This window comes from Crinia signifera, chromosome 2 (genome assembly GCF_055691185.1).
Source record: "Crinia signifera chromosome 2, ASM5569118v1, whole genome shotgun sequence".
Lineage (NCBI taxonomy): Eukaryota > Metazoa > Chordata > Amphibia > Anura > Myobatrachidae > Crinia > Crinia signifera.
Genome location: NC_139218.1, coordinates 36,366,579 through 36,379,447, shown reverse-complemented (window position 1 = coordinate 36,379,447; position 12,869 = coordinate 36,366,579). Strand labels below are relative to the sequence as shown.

At 44.4% G+C, this 12,869-nt stretch overlaps 1 protein-coding gene across 2 annotated transcripts; it reads right to left on the bottom strand.

Annotated features, from left to right (window-relative positions):
- Nucleotides 1–467: 467 nt before the first annotated feature.
- HSPA13 (heat shock protein family A (Hsp70) member 13) lies at nucleotides 468–12,267 on the bottom strand. Of its 2 annotated transcripts, XR_014470278.1 has the most exons (6): nucleotides 12,105–12,267; nucleotides 10,191–10,531; nucleotides 8,475–8,688; nucleotides 7,750–7,917; nucleotides 2,755–6,702; nucleotides 468–2,680 (listed from the first exon to the last, which is right to left on the bottom strand). XR_014470278.1 is itself a non-coding variant. In XM_083171904.1 (5 exons), the coding sequence occupies exons 1-5, from the start codon at nucleotides 12,127–12,129 to the stop codon at nucleotides 6,062–6,064; spliced, it is 1,389 nt and encodes a 462-aa protein (XP_083028030.1). In that variant the 5' UTR covers nucleotides 12,130–12,267; the 3' UTR covers nucleotides 468–6,061. The 2 variants fall into 2 exon arrangements, 1 of the variants encoding a protein (XP_083028030.1); XM_083171904.1 differs by having other exon boundaries at nucleotides 468–6,702.
- Nucleotides 12,268–12,869: the final 602 nt, after the last annotated feature.

Sequence of the window (12,869 nt, the reverse complement as noted above, 5' to 3'; positions counted from 1 at the left end):
ATGGTTGGGACGCATGGTAGGTTTGATGTGCTGCAATATCACACTTGTAGGTGCATAGAATCTGAGCTCAAGGCCATTCGTTCCAATGTCGGAATGAATGCCCGTTGCTCCAGTGTGTACCCAGCCAACCTATTCACTGTCTCCCTTCATTGTGATGATCATGTGACACATACCTGAAAATGTCACCTGTCCCTGAAGCACTGTGTCTAAAGCAGGGATGGGAAACCTTCGGCCCTCCAGCTATTTTTGAACTACACATCCCAGCATGCCTTGCTACAGTTTTGCTATTTGCTAATCCTAAAAAAGTTGCAGGGCATGTTGGGTTGTGTAGTTCAACAACAGCTGGAGAGCCGAAGGTTCCCCGTCCCTGGTCTAAAGGGTAGAAGATATCACAGTATATTTGTCTTTAACGATAGGAAACAGGCAAAATAAAGCACAGGACACATTTTGTTAAATAACTTTTACTTATACAGTAGATCTACATATAAAGAACAAAAGGAAAATACGGATTGATACTCAATATGAGTAAGTGATCTTAGCAGAGATAACATGTCTTTCTGTATAAGCTTAATACTGCCACAGCTGCACTGGAATGTATGGAGGGAACACTACATATGGCGGTATTCACGGCTCAGTCTGCAGGAATGTTACCTCAGGCTTTTCCATTCTGGTGCTAGACGAGTAAATAACATTTATCAATAAAAAGATAGTAGTTTGACTTGTTTATCTTTAATATAGCACAGAATAATTATACTCCGAGACAACCCTGTGTTTGAATCCTTTTGTAAGCCTACAGAGGACCTGCTCCCTATACAGAGGCGGCAGCCATTTTGTGTGGCACCAATATGCAGGAGAATGCTGGCAATCAGTCTAAAGCTGGAAGAGCGAGCTATTCATCCCGACATTGGAACATACGTTAGTCAGCGGGAATCGCCCATACACACGGACAATGTTAATAAAGTAGAGAAGGATCATGTTCCGTACAGGGGGAGACGCAATGCTCCGGTACAGACAATATGTCATTATGAGGCTGGAAATTGCACGGACGTCGCTCCAGTGTGTACATGGCTTTAGAGGAACTGGTGCCTGAGAAATGTATGACACATATGGGACGCCTTCACTATGTACAGGTTTCAGGCCTACTTTAATAATTCCAGACAAAATTATATTTATATCCAGCATCCCTCCGCTCTCCCTGCTGCTTGACAAACCGACAGAAAAGTAGGCGCAAACAGCGCCATTTGCTGAGTTATAATATGGCAGTGGTGTGCACTAACAAATCACAGGGGTTATATTACCTGAAGGGAGGGGTGAGGAGATATTATAATGAAAATAACAAAAAGTTATTGTTCAAGAAAACAAAAACACCCCCCCTCCCACCCAGATATTTGCCTTTCATGGTGGTGCAAGTTATAAAGGCCAGTATGCAGTTTTTCTACCAATGAACTTCCACGCAGAATGCATAATAACTTGGTACCCTAATATCGGTGATTTATATATATGGGGTGGGAGGGAAAAATGTCAATGCTGGTGGTTGGCAAAATGCCACCATTCCGATCATTGTGGCGGCACTTAGCAGACATGGCATCTAATGTAATACATGTCATAGAAGAAATCCAATGTCAGTCAAGTTCAGAACATGGGGTCTATGCAGCATTGATTATTTAAATATCTATCGTAAAAGTTTATTTAGGTTATATGATTTTTTTTTTTCCCCCTTAGCCCAGGCTTGTCCAAACTGGCCCTCCAGGTGTTGTGAAACTACACGTCCCAGCATGCCTTGCCATAGTTTTAGCGTTTCCTAATAGCAAAACTGTGGCAAGGTATGCTGGGATGTGTAGTTTTACAACAGCTGGAGCGCCATAGTTTGGACATGTCTGCCTTAGCCCTTCTACTCCACAGGGGGTTTCTGTCCTCCCTGATGACACCTACTATACGTTACGGTTTGACATGTGTATCACCCAAGTCATACTCCCCACCATCCAATGTCCCCGCAGCAGGTCCCTATGTTCTGAACTTTAACCTTGATGTTTAAGTTGCAGCACATCTGTAATATTTCTGAAATCAAGTGGAAATTTGTCACGTGCTGATAGTCACAGACCATGGGCCTGATTCACTAAACAGCATATTTTCACTGATTAGCGAGTCGGTAGACTCTCCTCCCGAGTGAACTTCCGCTTCTCCCACTGTGGGAATCCCCACATTTGTATGTGAGGGAATGTGCACACTTACACATCCCCTCGTCACATATAAAAGTTAGTCTAGGCTGCCTTTTATTTCTGAAGGACATGGGCGAAGTTGGTGCGGGCGCTGGCGTTCGCAGGAGGACACCCAGCATTTTTCAGAGTACACCCACCATTTTTGCAGACATGCCCAGGGAAGGCAAGGGCATTCCCCCTGCTCCAGCCCCCTACCCGCCCTTCACATTGTGGACGCCTCGGCGATATTAACCACAAGCTTTCGCACAGCAGCTCCTCACCTGCGTATTTTTTCTCATGCGCAGACCCTCAACATTGGTCACTTGGCATATATCGGACCATAAAGATCCAACCTGAATCCGGCCCCATGTACAATGGTGACCGTAAACCACCTGCTCTTATTTCAAAACTATTAACGTCTAAGGCCAGATGCACTAAGCTTCATAACGTGATAACATGGAGATAATCAGCCAGCCAATCAGCTCCTACCATGTTACATGAAAAATGACAGGTTGGAGCTGATTGGCTGGCTGTTTATCATTCTCCACTCTATCACTTTTTGAAGCTTGATATATTTGGCCCCTAGCGTTTACCATATTAAAATAATCATTATCTGTAATGGACAGCCGCCAATATCGACTCCATATCATGACCATTGGGACCTGGCGGGGTGCCGGCATCGGTTGTCATGGATGGACGGCGCGGGAGGAGGGGTTAGGGGAGCAGGGGCTATACTGCATTGAGTAGCATGGCCCTCATTCCGAGATAGTAGAAATAGACTGTGCTGCGCAGTCTATTTGTACTTTCGATTCCAATGACGCGCATCACCACCTGCACTAACTTTCTATTGATTTTTCACTATACTGTATAAATAGCCCAAATCGCACCGTGTGTGCACAGCTTTACTGAGCTGCCAATTGCATTTACTATGCTGGACAAGAAGCTAACTCTTCGCCAATGGCCTCCATCACTGTAGTCATTACACGACAAATAATTGTTCACCATTTTACTCTTTTATAAACACAGTATAGTGCACCAATGGAGATTATGTGATATCTGACATAGAGATGTGTCCTCATACGTTCCGTCTCGATGCGCCACACAGTGGGAGATGTCTGGCACGAGTGAGCCGCCAGGTCTCGGGCATCTATGTTGGGCATCTTTTGTGCTGAAAATGTGTCTTTGGGGTGTATGCAATGTGGGATCACGGCTGTCGATTCTCGCCGACAGCCGTGATCCTGTCCCGCTTGCGGTCAGATCGACCGCATAACGACAGACAGGATTCTATGTCCCGCCTTCTGATGGGCGCAAAGGGGGAGTGGCCGCGAAAATGGCCGTGGATTGTCAATCTGCAGCCCGGATAACGACAATCCATGGCCGTTATCGGCAGAACTGGCCCGACGGCTTCTGAAGTCGGGCCCGTTCTGCCGTGATCCCGCATCAATGCTGTTGTTAATGACAGCATTGAATAGGGAGCCGCCGCTATTTCCAACATCAGAAATAGCGGCGGCACATTGCATACCCCTCTTAGTGGCAACACAATAAGACTGCAGAGGAAATTGATATGCGACTGTCGGGGTTACTAAGACCCGACCGGAGCTGTGCGATTTTTGTAAAGCCCTCTATTCAGATGAGTGAACACCCGCCCCGTTCAAGTCTGCAAAAATCACGCCGATTGTCGGCCAGCTGCAAATTGATTTACAACTCACTATTGAATGATTTCCCCTCTTTGCCTGCAGTCTGTGCGTAACCCAGAACCTACTGTTCCTGTGCGATAGTATCCGGCTGATCGAGGCTGGTGCTAGCGTCACAGGTCCTCCCTGAAAATGCTTGGGAAGGGGGTGCGTTTTTACGGACACACCCAGAAAATGGTCGGGAGATACCCACAAACACCTGCTTCACGTCATTCAGCTTGCGGAGGGCTAGCAATCAGAATAATCACTGGATGCGCGTTATGATCCGTACACATGCGCAGTTTTGCACAGCAGCGATCAGTTCAGAATAGGGCCCGGTTTCTGTATACTGCATAAAACAAGACGGAACTTGGCAATAGAAAACATGGGTTCTACATCGTGGGGAGGCGGGCTGGCCCATTAGCATATGGGAACGCCCAGCGTTTTATAGGCGTCCCCATGAGAATGCTAATGGAGCCATGACGGACATGCAGAGGGCGCGCCCCCCCCCCCCGAGCATACACGCATATGTAAGGTTGCTCAGGGCAACCTTACATATGCGTGCACCTTCCACATCTTTCGATGGTCAGCGACCATCGAAAGATGTGGAACGGTCCCAGTGGCATGTGAATGGATGTTTATGGAAAACATCCGTCCGCAGCGAGTGCGAACGTTTGCACCTTGCGAATGGTGCACCGGGGTACCACCGTCCATAAGGCGGGATATGGGTCACTCACAAAAATGCAAATTCGCATCGGAGGGAATGACCCAGAATACCGCCCATTATTAAGTGATAAAAAATGAATCAGCACCGTCTCCTGGTGTGTTCTAATTGCATCACTTTTGGCAAAAAAAGATGCCCAACGCTAGCAAAGTCTCACGGGACCCAGCGAGCTGGAAGAGGCTGTAAAGCGCGACAGCAGCATAGATGTGCGAGGACACATCTGTATGCTCTTTTAGTAGGAATGTAAAAACAAGATCATACATATATTACTAGAGTCTGTCAAGGTAAAAAATGGAATATAACCCAAAATTCTTCACTTAGCAGCAATGCATTGCCAATAAAGAGCTGGTGAACATTCAAATTTAGTAGAGGGTCTGTAAATGTTATACACTATTGCGAGTGGGCCCTTTTCACTCAATTCCGACTCATCGTGCTGAGAAATCAGGGTGAAAAGTATCAAATCGCCTGTGTTTAACCCCCGATTCCAATACGCAGTCCTGTGCACAACGGATCGGAGCTGGGGATCGTAAGGGCTGCCATCAAGCTTAGTCAGATCCAGCAGCCCTTGTTGGGATCACATACGATATATTTTATGCCAAAAGGATTGCATACAGGGTATCGTATGTAATCCTGCCACCCGGGAACTTCAAGGGAAATTTTATGCAACTTCTACCTCCGAAAACTGTATGGGGGCCACATTAATCTGCACCAGGGCTTTGTTATTTCACATTGTGACATTTTTATGCTGCAAGATGTCACAAGGCCGCCACGAGGCAAAGCTACACCAAACACCATTCTTTATAACCATTATTAAAACTTGCAGGAGAACAAATGGAAAGAGGGAATGTTTTTTGTTGGCATAATTTAAATATCGCATATAACAATGCAACTGTATAATATACATATACACTGTCCAAAAGGTAGGAAAAAATAAAAGCCGAAGTACAAAGCTAATGTACACTAAATATAGGAGCCCTGTTTACATTCAAGTAAGTTACGAGTAGACCATGGGCGGAAATAGTACAAAATATAATAAATAGACCAGTGGATTCTTTTACCCACGCAAAATAAAGTGACTGTAATCTCCAAAAACATCTTACTTAGAAGTCCATAAAAAATACAAATAAATAGATCTCTTAAGGGCCGGTGGAAGAGTTACGGGGACCCGTACATTTGGAAAGAATCGGGGCAGTAGCTCGTTTTGCCGGTGAACAGGCAAGCAAATTGGGGAAATCCAGCATGTTGGAAATCCACGATTCTCTGAGGCTGACCAAAAATATGGATCAGCGAGTGAGGAATTTTTATTTGTAGATTCCCAGTCAGACCGATGTCCACCAATGGGTACAGCAGATCGGATCAACAGAGCGGTGACTCATGGCTCAGGTGTGGGGCCTACATTTGGCAGCAGGCCGCCGCTTTACAACAGCTAACCGGAACCACTAGACAGAAGTGATCATATGGACTGTTTAATTGAAGTTAGTTTTCCGTAGGTGTCTATTGGGTATTTCTACTGCACTGACTTGCAGAGGCCAGGAGCCCCCCATGATCCCCGCTTGTATTGCCACCCCGATCACTACAGCCAGATCCGGGTCTACCGATGTATTGGGTTCTTTGCCGAAAAAGTCTCGGATGACTTGCCGTATGCGGGGTATCCGAGTAGACCCGCCAACTAGAACTATTTCGTCCACTTCGTCCTTCTGAATGTGCCCTTCCTTTAATACGCGCTCTATGGGTATTAAGATTTTCTGGAACAGATCGTCATTTAAATGTTCAAATAGCTTCCGTGTAATTTCGGTTTTAAAATGGATCTGTTGAACATTACTCTTCCCATCTTGTAGCTCTTCCTGATGTAGACTTCCCTCTTTGGTGTTCTCCCCTTGGTCGCCCTCTTTGGGATTTGTTGGAGTTTGTACAGGCAACGATAAAGGCACATGCACCCAGGAGGAATTATACAGTGTGAGGTTCAACTTGACCGCTTCCACAGATTGCCTGAGCCTATGGATTTCTTCCTTAAGGGATGGCAGGGACCCGTATGTAGTATAAATATCATCATATAAGTACTGTAACAGTCTTTGATTGAAGTCTTGGCCTCCTAGTTTATTGTTACCTATATATGAGCAAAAAGTGAGAGAGAAATTGAAATTCAACAAACTCAACAGTTTAAGTGAAAAATCTAATGTTTGTAAATGTCATAACCAATAGTAACTAAAGGGGTGTACACACGGAGCAAATTTGTGCTATTTTCTAAGCAATCTGACTAGATTGCTTAGAAAATAAGCACAGATCTCTCCGTGTGTATGCTCCGAGCGATTAAATATCTCTTGCTAACTAAGTCAGTGCATGCAGTCAAAATCTAGTCAGATTGCTTAGCAAATGACTGCAAATCTCTGTGTGTACAGAATGAGAGATACTGATCGCAATCTCTTATTCTGAACCACTACCCGGCCTTTTTTTGCTTAAGCAAAATTGCTTAGAAAAATAGCTTAGCACAAATCTCTGCATGTGTATGTGCTCTCCATGGGAGATCTTGACACCAGCAAATTTGCTTAGCAAAATTGCTTAGCACAGATCTCTACGTGTGTATGCCCCTTAAGACTGCGAAGCACATGACACATTTACTAACAAATTGCAAAAGGACTGTAACAAAATGAAAATAATGCTACAATAACTAGCCAGAAAATGCCTGCATTAAAGTGTATGAAATAATTTACAAACTATGGGTCCGATTTAGCATGAATCAGTAATTTGCGGAAGTCATAGAAAGCGATTTTTGCAGATGTGCGCGTCCGCAACATTCTAAGGTGTGACCGAGCGATGACAGATCATTGAGGTGGTGGAAATGCGGCATGATCCATACACAGGGATCAGCCAGGAATGTGCTAGTGCTCTGCAGTGTAGCGTAGCACTTACAATATATAGTTGCGCCCGCAAAAAAACATCAGGTTGTATTTCCGCAAATCCTTGCAAAACTACAACCCAAGCTGAATCAGATCCTATATCTTATAAACGATTCCCCTTTAATGTAGGAATGAGAATATGGAATAAAAAGGTACAATTACAAAAAAAAAAAAAAAATAGATGTCTACAAAGTCTCTTAAATTGCTGAAATATTAGAGGATTCTGCTGAGAACGAAAAAAATTATCGTATCATTACCTGCCATAGCTCGTGTTAGGAACATTCCCCCTTGTTTATTCAGCAGGGATACGTCCAATGTGCCTCCTCCCAAATCCACTACCAGGACATTAAACACGTCAACCTTATGAAGCCCGTAGGCCATTGCCGCTGCTGTTGGTTCGTTGATGACGCGGAGAATATCTAGACCTGAGTTCAGAAAGCACAAGGATAGAATGACAATTAATTCAGACCATAGTTTAATATGTATCTCTGCAATCAATTGCTGTAATTCGGTCTCACATTTTAACAAGCAATTCCAAAAAATAATGTTACCTAATCAAATTAACTATACTGAACAGTTTACTGGAACAACTAATATTTAAAAGAAGACTTCAGCCTGAAACCATCTGTTAAAAACTCAGAAGCATTTCAGAAATAATTGTAAAAAAAAAAAAAATGCTGCATTTGAGAATAATTAGTTAAGATCTGGACATTCCACCAAAATCTATGACCGACAATCAGTACAGTGCAAAGTCTGTCAATTGGCAAGAAAAGTGCACTTCCTAGATTTCAACAGGCAATTTCAGGTAGTGGTTCTACTGAGCAACCATACTATCAAATGATTATTAATCATGAACGTCTAAAGGGAGGGGAAAAAAAAGCACATACACACAAATGGTCTACGACGCAGATCATATTAGTTGTCTACAATATCTGACTCACACAAAGAATTTTTCCCCCGTCACACAAGCTGAATCACGTACCGGCAAGATTAGCAGCTTTGACTGTGTAGTTGCGCTGTCTCTCGTCGAACTCGGCAGGCACTGAAATCACTGCCTTGGAGACAGGAAGACCGAGGTACTCCTCTGCCATCTTCTTTAGCTTTAGAAGTAGCTGAGAGCCGATGTATTCAGGAGTGACTGTAAACGTTTCATTGGTGGTAATAGAATAAACTGCTTCACCATCTTTACTCAGGACCTACAAGCACAGCATTCAGCACACAGTTAGTATATCCCACACAGCGTGGAATGCAGAAGGTATGACCAAGGAGACAGTCATGTAAAGCATCCCGCTGATCCACTGCATAGGTAAAGGGCTTTAGTCTGGATTATTATTATTGTCTATTATGGGATTTGGCTAACAACATAAAATAACTTTTAAGTTTTCGCTGATCAGAACTAAATACTAAGCAGCAGAAATTTGGGGCTATTCAGAGCTGATCGCTAGTGTGCAAATTCGCATGGTGATTGATTACAGAATGACTGCACATGCGTACAGGTTGTAGTGCGCATGTGCGAGGCCGAACAGCGACAAAAAAACTGCGTAGAAGCTAATCGCAATTCCCTCGCAACTTGACTGACAGGAAATTCTGCAAAATCACCCAGCAGCGATCCGGCCTGAATCAGGACCATTGCAGCAGATGTATGAAGCAGTAGTAAGTGAGTCAGTGGAAAAGTTTCCCATGGCAACCAATCAGCACTGAGGTAACAGCTATAAGTTATATAATATAAAATGATACAGAGCAGCTGATTGGTTGCCATGGGCCACTTCTCCTAACTTATCTCTTGTTCCCCCCAGTAACTGCTATGCAATGGCTGTTACTCCCTTTTGATAGCAGAACAACAACCTGACAGCAAGTGGATGGTAAAGACTTGCGCTGACCCATCCATCAATTTACATAGCGTTAATATCCAGGAACCGGTGTGTCGGGATTAAATGAGGACACAGAACATATCAGCACTAAAAAAAAAAGGCACTTAATAAAAATAACAGTGGAGATTGCTGCAGCCCAAGGACTGGAGTGAGAGAACAACTTAGCCTGGGTCCACATTAGGATGACACCCAGTTATTGCAATGGTCGCATCAATTGCCCTTCAGCAATCAGTCTTTTGTAACTAGGTCACTATTTAAAGTAGCTTAGTTTGTCATTTATCATACAATGCTATATCTATATATGTATACCACCACGCACATCGACCCAGGTTTTTTGCTTTTGGAAACGCAAAATTGGTAGTAACCTGGGTTGGACCAGGGATGCTCCCGGGTCCAGGGGCAGTGGAAACTGGTAACCCGGGTCCCATTCACTGTAATGTAAAGGTGCTGCTGGGAAATGCTCTCATCTCCCAGCGCTGCCCCGGCCCCGCCTCCCAATGACATAACCCACCCGGCTTTATGCCAGATTGGGAGACTAGTGGGAAAGGGTCAGCAACCCAGGTGCGACCCAGCTTGCCTTGTGGAAAAGGAGTACAAGAAATCACAGCCATGCACTCTCACCCTAGACCAGTCGTCTGCTGGGGAGCAGTTTAGTAGTACTGCATATAAGCAGTGCACCAAATAATACCAGAGCATATATATATATATATACACACACACCGATTACGGGCTTTATGATTATATAAGATCAAGATCAGTTTAGGAAAAAATAGAACCCATGTCATTTTTTATAAATATATCTGAAATATATATCTATATATACTTACTTTGAATGGATATCGGTCACTTTCCCTTTCCAACTCCTCAGGAGTAAAGATTTTTCCAATAAATCTTTTGGCATCATATATGGTGTTCTGGGGATTGGAATCGGCAAGCTCCAGACTTTCGTATCCCACGTACACGTCTTCCTCAGTAAAAGAAACTATACTTGGTATACTCTGGTGACCGCCGCTGTCCGTAATGACTTTTATATCTCCCGTGCCAGGATGGAATACGCCAACCGAACAATACGTTGTCCCAAGATCTATGCCAATCACCTTTGGGGTAGGCATTGGCAAATACTGTTGTGCCAGGTATCCGGCTAACAGGAGAGCCAGAATAGCAGAACCTGATTTGCAATTTGGAAAAAAAAAAGGAACCATGTGTTAAAAAAAAAAAACACAAATAAAAACCTCAGTTCCGCAGCATTTCCATTTTATGTCATCAGATTACAACATGTACTAAAGCTTCATTTAATTACATTCTAGAAAGAAATGTGAGTGAATAAATATTTCCCCTCAGTGATTATACAGACATAAATACAGTCATTGGTGACAATTCAGTCTGCCTACATGCGGTCACATTTCAGGACAAACGTTTTAATATTGCTTTGAATGATTTTTCCATGTATTTTTATTATAAGGCCAGTTTTGGCAAAATATGGCCTGTAATGCTTAACGCCTCGGCAAATCCAGAAAGGAGTGAATTGCAAACATATGGTAACAGGTTTTTTAACATCGCATTTCCCGTTCTCACTGCACCGCGAATTACCAGGTCAAGCATTTCAAACCGGTAATTTGCCGTTCCTAGTGTGAACAGGTTAACATGGCTCAACGTTTCTTTCACCCAGGAATAACAACCTGGGTTGTCCTGGTCACACTCGAAAAAAAGACCCCTATTGAAAGTCAAATTACAGGGTCAAAATGCTTGACCAGATAATTTGCAGTGCATCGAGTATGGGGGCTCAGCCTGCACCTGGCAAAATTGAAATGCCAGGTTAAAAGCTGGGTAGTTGACAGTGTGAACATAGTATTAGTTGACTTAAGCATGGCTCAGATTTGCCAGACATATGGACACCTTACTTTAGGAGAATTTCAATACTTGTAAATGCACCGTATATATTGCCAATATAACTGCATGCCCTCTAATACACCTTTCACACCGGCCAACCGGCAATTACCGAGCATTATCGAATGCTGGGTCACTTTCCCAGGTGAAGCCTGACCCCAATTCACACCAGAAGCAAATTCCCGGGTTTGCTGAAAAACCAGGTATTTCTGTGGTGTGAAAGGGTCAACACGGGTCAAGAGCAGGGTCTGAGTGCCGGGATTTAAGACCCGTGTTGACCCTTTCACACCACAGAAAAACCCGGGTTTTGGGGAGGCAGAGTTTGGGAAAGGGGGGTTGCTTATTTTTTAATGTCAGATTGTAGATTTTAGCACATGGACCCCAAATTTGTGTACCAATTCATTCGCCAAGCTTTGTTTCGCTATCGCTCTGCTACGCACACTTTACCATCCCCAATTAGAGTCTGCGTGGATGGTAAAGTATGACAAAGTTCAGAAAAAGAAAAGTCAAGTCGACCTTTTCATGTGCTGAGGACTGCCATGTCAACCATTTGGCCATGTCGACTGGATACCGCCGAGTGGTTCTAAGCTGCTGTCAGTGTATGTGAGTGTAGTGGTTTCCTCCAGGAGAGCTGTAAGTGATCAGTCTGCTGTACAGTGTAACCCACTTCCTCTGCTCTGTCACATGGGATGCCCCCAGCCGGCAGTGTCATCACAGCAGCACACAATGGCCAGAGATGTACTCACATGTACTATGCTGTGTTGCCATATGGATGTGACCCTCTCCTCCCCGTACAGCAGCGCACACTATGCTGGCAGCCACTACAATATGTTTCCCCTTCGGGGGTCACTCACCCAGTATGGTCATCTCCCCGGCCATACTCCACTCTCTGTGCTGTCACACACCGGCCGCCGCTTCCTGCTGCTGCTGCTCAGTCTCAGTCTCAGTGACACTGTCACAGACAGTCAGTGTGTGATGACTGTACACTACCTGCTGCCGGCCGCGCAGCATGCCGGGAGCAGCAGCCTTGCGCCTGCTCCAAACATCAACACTGTCCGGGCGCGCTCCCGGTGATTACAAGGGAGACTGGTGCATGCGCAGAACGTCTTCTCGTGCCCGCGCCTGCATCCGGCCCTGTCTGCGCGGCGATGGCTGTGACGCACTGTCTGTGTCTGTCAGGCCAGGGAACATTGCGGGCACCTCTTTCTGCGTCTTTGCTGTGTTGCTCATTGTTAAATACAGTACATAAAGGGAGATTTCTTGTGCGCCGCAACGTTGCTCAGCTTTTATATGAAAGAAGGTTGGAAACAGCGCTCTCTAGTGTATTACTTTTGTATTTCAGTGGTGGTAGAGATGGGCAAAACGGGTCACTAACGAGAGCTGGGATCCAGTAGATCAGTCAGTGAAAAGATCCTTATCTTTTAGGCGGATCAACGGTTCACTTTGAAAGAAGGGGTAATTTGAGAATAGCGAAGCATAAATTGTTTTACAATCATTTATTGCCATTTTTTTTTACTTTCTTTTTTTTTAAAACAGTGACCTGAACAAATAAGAACATAAATGACCGAGTAAAACACTGACTGGGTGCAGAATCGCCATCGATGGCAACCATCAATGGC